General features: G+C 34.8%; 1 protein-coding gene across 22 annotated transcripts in view; it reads left to right on the top strand.

The window, feature by feature from the left end:
- STXBP5L (syntaxin binding protein 5L) overlaps positions 1-13,541 on the top strand; it is a 422,914-nt gene that overhangs the window by 194,504 nt on the left and 214,869 nt on the right. For all 22 annotated transcript variants that reach the window (XM_067034516.1, XM_067034508.1, XM_067034500.1 and 19 more), the window contains one exon: positions 10,509-10,592. In XM_067034516.1, the coding sequence (XP_066890617.1) occupies positions 10,509-10,592 (84 nt within the window). The remainder of the gene's footprint in view (positions 1-10,508; positions 10,593-13,541) is intronic.

The raw sequence follows: 13,541 nt of genomic DNA, 5'->3' as shown, positions 1-13,541 counted from the left end.
ACAGACAAAGACAAATACTGTTGTGAATCACTTATATGTGGAATCTAAAATACAAAACAAATGAACAAATATAACAAAACAGAAACAGAGTTACAAATACAGAGAACAAACAAGTGGTTGCAAGAGAGGAGAGTTTGGCATGAGGAAAGAAATAGGTGGGGGAGATTAAGATTAACAAACCTCCAGTTGCCAAATAAATGACTCGTGAGGAATACAGTCAATAACTATGACTCATTGTGGTGATCATTTTGAAATGTATAGAAATACCAAATCACTATGTAGTGTAATAGGAACTAACAAAATGTGGTAGGTCAATTATACTTCAAAATAACAAAAAACTCATAGAAAAAATGATCAAATTTATGGTTACCAGAGACAGGGATTGGAAGGAGGGGGAATTGGATGAAGGCTGTCAAAAGGTAGAACCATCCAGTTATAAGATAAATAAGTACTAGGGATGTAATGTACAACATTATAAATATAATTAACACTGTTGTATGTTATATATGAAAGTTGTTTAAAAAGCAAAACCTAAGAGGTCTCATCAAAAGAAAAAAATTTTCTGTTTTATTTTGTATCTATATGAGATTATGGATGTTCACTAAACTTATTTGATGAACATTTCATAATGTATCTAAGTCAAGTCATTATGTGGTACACCTGAAACTTATACAGTGCTGTATGTCAATTATGTCTCAAAATTGGAAGAAAAAAATTAAATGTCTTTACTAAAGAAAGACACAGCTGTAATTTGTGTACTTTTCTATATATTTCAATAAAAATATTAAAAAATTAAATACTTATTCCTGATAAAATAAATGTATAAGATATTGAATGAATTCATATTTCTTTAATGATATATGTTATATATATTATATATGTATGTATAATATATATAATAATAATATTATATATGTATAAAATCTGGGATTTTATTTAATAGGGAAACACCAAGAGACATTGCCACTAAAGTTAGTAAGAAAGCAAGGATGCTCATCCCCTCCACTATTTTTAACACTATAAGATGTTTTAGTAATGCAGTTAGACAAGTACAAACAATTAGAGGCATAAAAATTGGAAAGGAAGAAGTAAAATAGTCTCTATTTTAGATTATATGATAATATAACCTGGAATGCTTAAGAAAATCAACATTAAAATTAATACAAAGAATAAAATAATTTAGAAGGTAGCATACTAAAATCCAACTATAGAAACAATACCCTCTTAGAAAAGATAATGAAGAGAAGATCCTGTACAAAATAGCAACAAAAGTTTTAAAAATAATTTGCTATAAAATTAACAAGAAAATCTATACGTGGAAAACTCAAAATTACTGAAAAGTTGAATAAGTGAAAGGTATCCTTTGCTCTTAGATAAGATGACTCATTTTTTCTTCTATTTGTTGAACTTTATTCTCTTTTTCTTGACACTCTACAGTTAAATGCTTATATTTATTGGGCTTCCCTGGTGGCGCAGTGGTTGAGAGTCTGCCTGCCGATGCAGGGAACACGGGGTTCATGTCCCGGTCCGGGAAGATCCCACATGCTGCGGAGTGGCTAGGCCCATGAGCCATGGCCGCTGAGCCTGCACATCCGGAGCCTGTGCTCTGCAACGGGAGAGGCCACAACAGTGAGAGGCCCACGTACCGCAAAAAAATAAATAAATAAAATAAATGCTTATATTTATTTAAAATTTATACTTTTCTCCTTTTAATATGTACAAACATGCCTCGATTTATTGTGCTTCACTTAATTGCACTTCACAGATATTGCATTTTTTTTCAAATTGAAGATTTGTGGCAACCATGAGTCAAGCAAGTCTATTGGCACCATTTTTCCAACAGCATTTGCTCACTTTATGTCTCTGTATCACATTTTGGTAATTCTCACAATATTTCAAACATTTTCATTATTATATTTCTTAAGGTGGTCTGTCATCAGTGATTATTTTTAATTGAAATATAGTTTACTTATATTAATTTCAGCTGTACAACATAGTGATTTGATACTTTTATAGATTATGCACCATACAAAGTTACTGTGATATTATTGACTATGTTCCCTGTGCTGTACATCACATGCCTATGACTTATTTTAAAACTGGTAGTTTGTGCCTCTTAATCCCCTTCACCTATTTTGTAACCCTTCCCTCTGGCAACCACTAGATTGTTCTCTGTATTGTGAGTCTGTTTCTGTTTTGTTGTATTTGTTTTGTTTTTTAGATTCCACATATATAAGTAAAAACGTATACTATTTGTCTTCCTTAGTCTGACTTATTTCACTTAGCATACTACCCTCCAGGTCCATTCATGCTGTCACAAATGGCATTATTTCATTCCTTTTTATGGCTGAGAAATGTTCCAGAGTGTGTGTGTGTGTGTGTGTGTGTGTGTGTGTGTGTGTACCACATCTTTATCCATTCATCTGTTTATGGACATTTAAGTTGCTTCATATCTTGGCTATTGTATATAATGCTACAGTGAACATTGGGGTGCATATATCTTTTTGAATTAGTGTTTTCCTTTTCTTTAAATAAATACCCAGGAGTGGAATTGCTGGATCGTATGGTAGTTCAATTTTTAATTTTTTTGAGGGGCTTCCATGCTGCTTTCCATAGCGCCTGCACCAGTTTACATTCTCCCCAACAGTGCACAAGTGTTCCCTTTTCTCCACATTCTTGCCAACACTTGTTAATTTTTTGTTGTCTTTTTGATGATAGCCATTTTGACAGGTATGAGGTGATATCTCATTGTGGTTGTGATTTGCATTTTCCTGTTGATTAGTGATGTTGAGCATCTTTTCATGTGCCTGTTGGACATCTGTATAGCTTCTTAGGAAAAATGCCATTTTTTAATCGGATAGTTTGTTTTTTTGATATTGAATTGTATGAGTTCTTTATATATTTTGAATGTCAGTTGCATCATTTGCAAATATTTTCTCCTATTCCATAGTTGTCTTTTCGTTTTGTTGATGCTTTCCTTCACTGTGCAAAAGATTTTTAGTTTGATGTGGTCCCATTTGCTTATTTTTGCTTTTGTTGTCCTTGCCTGAGGAGACAGATCCAAAAAAATATAGCTAAGACTGATTTCAAAGAACATACTGCCTATGTTTTCTTCTAGGAGTTTTGCTGTTTCAATTCTTACATTTAAGTCTTTTGTACATTTATTTATTTATTTTTTAATGGCATGCCCATTGCTTTGGCTTTTTAAAAAATATATTTATTTATTGGGCTGCATCAGGTCTTTGTTGTGGCACATGGGATCTTCATTGCAGCATGTGGGATCTTTCGTTGCAGTGCTCATTGTGGTGCATGGGCTCTTCGTTGCAGCACGTGGGCTTCTCTCTAGTAGTGGCGTGAGGGTTTTCTCTCTTTAGATGTGGCATGCAGGCTCCAGGGTGAGTGGGCTCTGTAGTTGTGGTGCACGGGTTCCAGAGCATGTGGGCTCTGTAGTTTGCAACCTGCAGACTCTCTAGTTGAGGTGCACGAGCTCAGTAGTTGTGGCGTGTGGGCTTAGTTGCCCCGCAGCATGTGGGATCTTAGTTCCCCGACCAGAGATTGAACCCCCATCCCCTGCATTGGAAGGCAGATTCTTTACCACTGGACCACCAGGGAAGTCCATTTAGAGTTTATTTTTTTATATGTTGTGAGAAAATGGTCTAGTTTCATTCTTTCATATGTAGCTGTCCAGTTTTCCCAAGACCACTTATGTGAAGAAACTGTCTTCTTCCCATTGTATATTGTTGCCTCCTTTGTTGTTGATTAATTGACCATATGTGTGTGAGTTTATTTCTAGGCTCTCTATGCTGTTCCATTGATCTGTGTGTCTGTTTTTGTGCAGTGTCATACTGTTTTGATTACTTTAGCACTGTAGTATATTTTAAAGTCAGGGAGTGTGTGTGATACCTCCAGCTTTTTTTTCAGTGTTTGGTAGAATTCCAGTGTGAAGCTATGTGATACTGGACTTTTGTTTGTTGGGAGTTTTGGTTATTTTTTTAATTACTGATTCAATTTCATTACTGGTAATTGGTCTGTTCATACTTTCTATTTTTTCCTGGGATATTGTACATTTATAGGAGTTTGTTCACTTCTTCTAGATTGTTCAAGTTGTTGTCGTGTAAATGTTTGTAGTATTCTTCAATTATTGTATTCCTGTGATATCTTGTATAACTTTGTGTCCATTTTTGATTGTATTTAATTGGACCTTCTCTTTTTCCTTGATGAGTCTGGCTAAAGTTTCATCAATTTTTTTATCTTAAAAAAAATAACCTCTTAGTTTCATTGATCTTTTTCTCCATTTTTTGGTCTCTATTTTATTTATTTCTCCCCTCCCCTAATCTTTATTATTTCCTTCCTTCTACTAATTCTGGGTTTTTTCTTTTTGTAATTCCTTTAGGTTTCAAGCCAGTTTTTTTGAGATTTTTAAAAATTTCTTGAGATAGGCCTGTATTGCTATAAACTTCCCCCTTGGAACTGCATTTGCTGCATCCCATAGATTTTGAAAAGTTGTGTTTCAATTTTCATTCATCTCAAGACATTAAAAAAAATTTTCCCCTTTGATTTCTTCACTGACCCATTATTTTTTTTAGCAGCCCATTGTTTAGCCTTCATGTATTTGTGTCTTTTCCACCTCTCATTCTGTAATTGATATCTAGTTTCATACCACTGTGGTCAGAAAAGATACTTTATATGATTTTACTCTTAAAATTCCTGAGATTAGTTTTGTGGCCTACCATGTGATCTATCCTGGAGAATGTTCCATGTGCACTTGAAGAGAATGTGTATTCTATAGTTTTTGGATGGAATGCGCTGTAGATATCTATTAAGTCCAACTGCTCAAAGTATCATTGAAGACCAACGTTTTCTTTTTTTTTTTTGCGGTATGCGGGCCTCTCACTGCTGTGGCCTCTCCCGTTGTGGAGCACAAGCTCCAGACGCACAGGCCCAGTGGCCATGGCTCATGTACCCAGCCACTCTGCGGCACGTGGGATCCTCCCAGACCGGGGCACAAACCCATGTCCCCTGCATCGGCAGGTGGACTCTCAACCACTGCACCACCAGGGAAGCCAAAGTTTTCTTATTGATTTTCTGTTTGGATGATATATTCATTGCTGTATGTGGGGTATTAAATCCCCTACTAATACTGTGTTACTGTCAATTTCTCCTTTTATGTCTGTTAATATTTGCTTTATATATTTAGTTGCTCCTATGTTAGGTGCATATATGTTATGAATATTAGTTCCTCTTTTTGGATTGACCCCCCCTTAACATTATGTAATGCCCTTCTTTGCCTTTTGTTACAAACTTTGTTTTAAAGTCTATTTTGTCTGATATGAGTTATATTACCCTTGCTTTCTTTTCATTTCCATTTTCATGGAATATCTTTTCCCATCCTTTCACTCTCAGTCTATGTGTGTCTTTAGCTCAGAAGTGAGTGTCTTATAGGCAGCATATAGATGTCTTGTTTTTTTTTTTTTTATCCATTCAGCCACCCTATGTCTTGATTGGGGCATTTAGTTCATTTACACTTAAAGTGATTATTGATAGGCATGTACTTTTTGCCATTTTGTTACATGTTTTCTGGTTGTTTTTGTAGTTCTTCTCTATTCTTTTCTTCTTTTAGTCTCTTCCCTGTGGTTTGATGATTTTCTTTAGTATTATGTTTGGGTTTCTTTCTCTTTGTGTATCTATTCTAGGTTTTTGGTTTTTGGTTACTATGCAATAGATAGGTAGGTCGGTAGATACATATATGTTTTAAACTGATACTCATTTAAATTCAAACACATTCTTAAAGTTCTACAGTTTTTATAATCCCCTCAACATGTGTTATGTTTTTGACATTATATTTTACATCTTTTTGTGTATCCTTTAATTACTCATTGTAATTAGAATTAATTTTACAACTTTTGTCATCTAACCTCCATACCAGCTTTTTTTTTTTTTTTCTTGTTCCTTTTTATCTTTTCTTTTTTCTACAAACCCTTGTGTCGAGGGCTGACTTTCAATAGATCGCAGCGAGGGAGCTGCTCTGCTACGTACGAAACCCCGACCCAGAAGCAGGTCGTCTACGAATGGTTTAGCACCAGGTTCCCCACGAACGTGCGGTGCGTGACGGGCGAGGGGGTGGCCGCCTTTCCAGCCGCACCCCGTGTCCCAGGACGAAGGGCTCTCCGCACCGGACCCCGGTCCCGACACGCGGCGGGGCGCGCCGCGCCGCGCCCCGGGGGACGCGTGCGGCGGCCTGCCGGCGGGGACAGCAGGAAACCGGCTATCCGAGGCCAACCGAGGCTCCCGCGGCGCTGCCGTATCGTTCCGCCTGGGCGGGATTCTGACTTAGAGGCGTTCAGTCATAATCCCACAGATGGTAGCTTCGCCCCATTGGCATACCAGCTTTTTAAGCAGTTGATCCACTGCCTTTACTACTATATTTGCTTCTACCAATGAGATTTATTTTCTTCATGTATTTTCTCATTTCTTGTTATGATCTTTTCCTTTTTGCTTAAGGAAGACCCTTTAACATTTCTTGTGTGGCCTGCTTAGTGGTGATGAACTCTTAGTTTTTGCTTATCTTGGGAACCCTTTATATCGCCTTCAATTCTGAATGCCTAACCTTGCTGTGTAGAGTATCCTTGGTTTAGGTTTTTCCCTTTCAGCACTTTAAATATATCATGCCACTGTCTTCTGGCCTACAGTTTCTGCTGAAAAATCAATGAGAGCCTTATGGGGGTTCCCTTTTGTTTGACTCTTTGTTTTACTCATGCTGCCTTTAGAATTCTCTCTTTAACTCTGGCTGTTTTACTTATGATGTGTCTTGGTGTTGACTCTTTGGGTTCATCTTTTTAGGACTGTCTCTGATTCCTGGACCTGGGTATCTATTTCATTCCCCAGGGTAGGGAATTTTTCAGTCATTGTTTCATCAAATATATTTTCTGCCCCTTTTCCTCTCTTTTCTCCTCCTGGGACTAAATCCTGTAACATGAATATTATGACACTCAATGTTGTCTCAGAGGTCCCTTAAACTATCCTCATTTTAAAACCTTTTTCTTTTTACTGTTCTGATTGGGTGATTTCCACTATTCTGTTTTCCAACTCGTTTGTTAATTCTTCTTTACCACTTAATCTGCTTTTTATTCTCTCTGATATATTTTTCATTTCAGTTATAGTATTCTTCAGCTCTGATTTGTTCTTTTTTAATGTTTTCTAATTTTTTAATTGAAGTTCTCACTGTGATCCTGTATTCTTCTGAGTTTGGTGAGCATTTTAATGACATTGCTTTGAAATCTTTATCATGTAAATTACTTATCTTCATTTCGTTAGGAGTTTTATCTTGTTATTTCATTTAGAACATATTCCTCTGTCTTCTTTTGTTTCACTTTCAGTGTTTGTCTTTATTAATTAGGCAGAACATTTGCCTCACCTGGTGTGGAAAGTGTGTCATTGTATAGGAGTGTCCCTTTGCAGTCTGTGTGTGCTTGGTGGCTTTGGTGGGAGGGCTGGAGCTGAAGTGAGCATTGGCTGGGGCCTCTGAGTTTGTAATATACACTGTGTCTTTTGGGTCACCTGCTGGGGGTGTGGGTCCTGACTAGATTGCTTCTTTCACCCTTGTACCTGTCTGTGTGATTTAAAAATATATATATCCTTAATTGTAAAAAAGCTGTTCAGCCAGTCTTCAGGTTGTTCTGAGAGAGAATTATTTTATATATAGTTGTAATTTTGGTGTGTGCACAGGAGGAGGTGAGCTCAGGGTCTTCCTACTCGTCCATCTTGATCCCACCTCTACCCAGTGATCTTTGATATTACTTTTGAAAAAATATTATGAGTCACTGAAGGCTCAGATGATGGTTAGCATTTTTTTTTTTTTTTTTTTTTTTTTTTTTTTTTTATGCTGTACGCGGACCTCTCACTGTTGTGGCCTCTCCTGTTGCAGAAGCACAGGCTCGGCAGCCATGGCTCATGGGCCTAGCCACTAGAGGCATGTGGGATCTTCCCGGACCGGGGCACGAACCCGTGTCCCCTGCATCAGCAGGCAGACTCTCAACCACTGCACCATCAGGGAAGCCTGATGGTTAGCATTTTTTAGCTATAAAGTACTTTTAATTAAGTTATGTGCATTGTTTTTTTTAGACATACTGCTATTGTACACTTAATAGATTACAGTATAGAAGTCTACATGCACTGAGAAACCAAAAATAAACACTTGTATGACTCACTTTATTTTGATATTACATTCTGTTGAGGTGGTCTGGAACTGAACCCACAATATTTTCAAGGTATGCCTGTATTTATAAAACCATATATTTCCCTCTTGATGAGGATTTATCTGTATCCCACAAGGTTCAATATGAGGCATTTTTGTTCTGTTTCATACTTTTCATTATGATTTCTTGTTTGGCCATAATTACTTAAATGCATATATTTTAGTTTCCAAATTATTTTTGTCAGTGAGTTCTAATTTTATTTCATGTTTGTTAGAGAATATATAGTATCTTTGATTTTGATTATTTGGTATTTATTAACTAATTTAACAGATATTTTTGCAGGTACCTATTTTCTTCAGAAACTTTTCCAGGTCCTTCCTGATAATATGTAGTGAAAAAATCACCTACTTCTTTACATATATATATATATATATATATGTATATATATATATATATATATACATACATACATATACACACATACATATATGATGATATGTATTTGTGATGTGGGCAATATTCCTGTTTTGATGTGATCAGGCATGATTACAGAGGGATCTTATTTTTGTCTTGATTCATCATGGCCACAGAATGACTTTGTCTGGTGTCTCCTGGATGTCAGGGGCTGTTTTTCTCTTTCTCAATTCTTTAAGTGTTTCTAATGTATTTTCATATTTCCCATATCATAATCTTGTATAGTTATCTCAAATTTTTGATACTTTGAGGTTTATTATTTTATATTTTGTGATTTACTGGGACTATTGCTTATAATGTTTTATAAACAAAATGACTTCTATCTTATGTTTATTATAAAAAATATAATAACATTTTAGAATATCATTTCATTATATCTTGGGGCTCAATTTCTGAAAGGTTATATTATTCATTTTCTCGCTTAGGTCAGATTTTCCAATCTTTTTAGACTTATAAATCTTCTTTCCATACATTTCATAGAAATTTTTATCATACACCTCATAGGATTTGGTTTTATTGTTTATCATTTTCTCTGGTATATTAAAAAAAGTTGAAGTTAATACATATCTTATTACATTATATATTACTTTATATAAATTTTATTTTAAGAAAGTCTTTGTTTAGACTAATTTTGACTTTTTAAATTTATGAAGTCATTATGCCATGTACTTTAACTTAATATGTAGAAAGCTCAATTTTTTAAGTCAATTTTAAAATTTATTGTTTGTGTTTAATAATAAAACATTTAAATATATGCTATACCTTCAAAAGTAATATGCATTGCTTTCATGATCTGATATTTGAAATTTTGTTTCCTGTTAAAACTACTAGCTGGTTTATTTTTGTTGTTTTTTGTGTTCTGTTATAAATTTCTAGGGAAATGATTAGGTCTCAAGAAGCTATGTAGGAGTAACATAACTACCATTATATTTTCTGTTTTTACCACTGTGTTTTGGAATTACTGAAACATCTTTATTAACAGTATAAAATTTTTCACCAGAGAAATACTACTAATGGATCTCAAGAAAATCATCTTAAGGCACATTCCTGTGAAATATCATTATTTGAATGTTGGCCTATTTTTATCCTTTCTGGGTTATTTTTAACCAATGGTAGACTAAATTTAACAAAATAAAACTACAAATAAAACTCAGAATCATATTATAGTAAAAACCATCAGCACAGCTAGCAGTATTTAGCTGAATGACTGAGTCTTGAATATGATCATCTAATAATCATTTTCTGTTCTCAAATCCTTTTCTTTTGAAATGAAGAATGTATATTTTGTTAATTGTCTTATTTATTGATTTATAAATCAGTATCAACTATATTTAATGATGTGAATCTCTAGAATACCTTTGTGAACTGCTGAGAGTTCATAAATCACCAATTTAAAATACTGATGTAAGTCAGAAAATTGGATTTGATAGAAAGAAATTTGAAGCCAAATTTGTGACCACATTTTTCAAGTGCATAGGACTGAATGGCATATACACTGTTTGTTAAAGATCCTTTATTTCATCTTCATTTTCTATTCCATTTTTCTTTTGTTGCAATGTCCTCATTTATTTTTATGTTGTTTCATATACTTACATATTTTCTCAATTTCCTCTTTGGAATGAGGTAGATTTCATTGGTAAATGTTTACATTGAAGTAGAGTTCATTTGACAATTTTTTTCAATGTAGAAAACCTGTGTTCAGGTTTGGAAAAATTGGTATTCTAAAGAAAGTTGTATAATGTAGTATGATTATACTTTATTGTATTAACATTAATCTTTATTTAGAGCAAGGTAAAATAATGTTAGAATTTAAAAAATGATTGTTCTAATGTTTTCCAGCTGCTAATAGGTTATGAAAATGGTACTGTAGTATTCTGGGACTTAAAATCTAAAAGAGCAGAACTGAGAGTTTATTATGATGAGGTAAGTGATTTCTACTGGAATATTTGAAAAGAGTATTGTGATTTTATGCCTGTTTTCTACATTTAAGCCTTGTATGTTACCAGTATTTTTAATCATTGGAAAACCACCTAGTTCTGATCCAGTGCCTCACACTGCCTGTTGGTATTTGCACGAGTTCCACCTCTGGGTTGTTCTCCTGAGTGGAAATTTTGCCTTGACGGATTATTTTTAAGCCTTTTTTGGGCATTTACATATGTTGGTATCTATTACCTATCTTTTTCTTTCCTTTCGGTTCTACGCTTATTTCTTAACCTCTTTGTCCTTAAGGTCTCTAAAGATACTATTCACATCTTTAGAAAATTGTTTTTCTGTGGCAGAAAGTTTAAGTAGTTTGAAAGACCTTATCTTCTAATACTTGCCTTCTTACAGTAAAGAGAGATTTTTAAAATAGTAGTACTTAATAATAAAAGTCAGATCTTGAAGTACGTTTTATCGTACAGAATTGAGATTTTACGTTTTCATGTAGAGAAAGCAGTGAACTCTTATCAAGGAATAGTCTCTTAATTGATACTTCAGCTGTTTGAAGATTGATTCTAGGCTATTATTTCCTTCTTAAGAAGAAGCTAATGTAAAAAGAGTGAGGCTAGGGCCAAAAGGTGAGAAAGGGAAATTATGTCTTGTAGCTGTGGAAATAAAGGTGATCATCTAGGCTCTCAATTAAATTAAAAATTGTTACAGTGATGAGAGATAGGAAGATACAGGTCAAAAATCACTGTTTAGAATTACCCAGGCTTAAATGGGAACAGTGCCAAAGAATTTAAGACAACACTAAGATAAATAGAGAAATACATTTGAAAGGAAAACATATTTTTTTTTTTTTTTTTTTTTTTTTTTTTTTTTTTTTTTGGCGGTACGTGGGCCCCTCACTGTTGTGGCCTCTCCGGTTGCGGAGCACAGGCTCCGGACGCGCAGGCTCAGCGGCCACAGCTCACGGGCCCAGCCGCTCCGCGGCACGTGGGATCTTCCCGGACCAGGGCACGAACCCGCGTCCCCTGCATCGGCAGGCGGACTCTCAACCACTGCGCCACCAGGGAAGCCCGAAAACATATTTTTTTAGAACAGTTTCTTTTTGTGCCCTCTTCCATCCCCTTATAAAAGTAAAATTTAAATTTTGGTGCTTAAAGATACAAGACTTCGGCTATCCCATAACCCCCATCCCCCATTCATTTCTTAGTGGTTCTGGCAAACTAAGATTTTATGATATATACAAGATTATTGTCATGGTGACAAAGAATTCAGAAGTAAATGATATAACAGCTGGGTAATTTGGTCATGATTAGTGAACAATACTCTGGCAAGCCATGTCATACAATTATGCTCTTTATGATCAACTTACAAGACACCTTGAATCATAAGGCAAGAAGGTCCTAGAGAGCTAAGCTAGGGTTTTCCTTTCGTTAAATACATAAAATACAAAGATGAGTATGAAGATCACTTCCTCTCTTAAGACTAACAGTTAGATAAGAGTCCAAATACCATCTGTGTATTTAGCCAGTTGGAACTAGAGTGGAGCAGCTGAAATGGAAATCCAGATGAGAATGCTCAATCAGCTAGTTTTCCTGTGGCCTTAAAAAGTGTGGAAGGAAGGTTTCTAACTTTAAAAAGTAAGTGAAAGTAATTTTGCAATGAAATGCAAAATTAAATAAAGATTAACAATGTTTAAGTCAGTAGAATAGTACACTTTACACTTAGAATTATATGAATATATATAAAATTGATTTACTTTAATGCATAATTATATGTCCTATCATTTTAATAAAGATAGTTGTATACTTCATGTTACTACCAAACTTTTCAAACTTTCGTCATCACTTTACGTCTCATATTTTGAAATCATCTGTCCTGAAATGGTTTGTCATAAGTCACCAATGATCAGTGACCCCTTCCTTAGTCTTTTAAGTTCCTCACTAAACCTGTGACTTTACATCAGTCCTTCCTTCTTAAAATGGTTTCTTCCCTTGTTTGTGTTTTTCCACCTCATTTTTCACCCCTCCTTTCTCCATCACTGGTTCTTTCCTTAACTCTCCTTTATATTACAGATACTCTTAAGGATTCTGCGTCTTCACCCTCTCTTCATTTCTCCTTCAGTTTACATTTACGTTCATATCCCCTCCCACCATTTCAAATATTACCTATATTATGCTGATAAATTAAAAATTCCTATATCCTTAACTCTTACGTCTCTCCTGAGATCTAGATCCAAATATCTATAATCTATAAGTCCAGATGAATATTCCATTGGCACTGAATTTATATTTAAAGGTCTGAACCTCTTTCTGCGTTTTTTTTTTCAGTTTTTCAGTTTTGATTTAGTTATTTTAACTTATAACCCTCAGAGTCATATTTGACCCTTTTTTCTTCTTCATATATCATATACAATCACTTTTGTAGTCTTCTTGATCCAATTTTTATATTGTCTCTCATTTATTTCCTCTCTTTTTCCATTCCCACATTCAGCATCCTAGTTGAGGATGTTATCTTTTGCCTGGAAGACTTATAATAGCCTTTTAACTAATCACATTTCCTCAGATATCTTACCTTTTCAATATATCTTTCACTATCAAGATTATCATTTTAAGACATAACAGATCAGGTAATTCTCTATCTCAGAACCTTTGAGTGGCTCCCAGTTGTCAACAGTACAAAGTCGTATTCCTTGACAGGAGATTTAAGGCCCTGGTGCTATCTTTTTCCCTTCAATTTAATTTACTGCATCCTTCTACACACTTCTCACACTTCAGACATATTACTGACTATCTCCTAAACATACCATTTACTTCCTACCTCCAGGCCTTTGCTTCTGCTAATACCTTATCATGAACTCCCTTCTTTCCTCTTATGCATATCAAAATTCTATTAATTATTGAGCTACTGTAAAGCTATTTGGACTATCTAAGTAGCCACTTGATA

The sequence above is a fragment of the Kogia breviceps genome, chromosome 5, assembly GCF_026419965.1.
Source record: "Kogia breviceps isolate mKogBre1 chromosome 5, mKogBre1 haplotype 1, whole genome shotgun sequence".
In the NCBI taxonomy this organism is placed as follows: Eukaryota; Metazoa; Chordata; class Mammalia; order Artiodactyla; family Physeteridae; genus Kogia; species Kogia breviceps.
The sequence above is the reverse complement of the archived record's forward strand: the minus strand, read 5'-3'. Positions and strand labels throughout refer to the sequence as shown.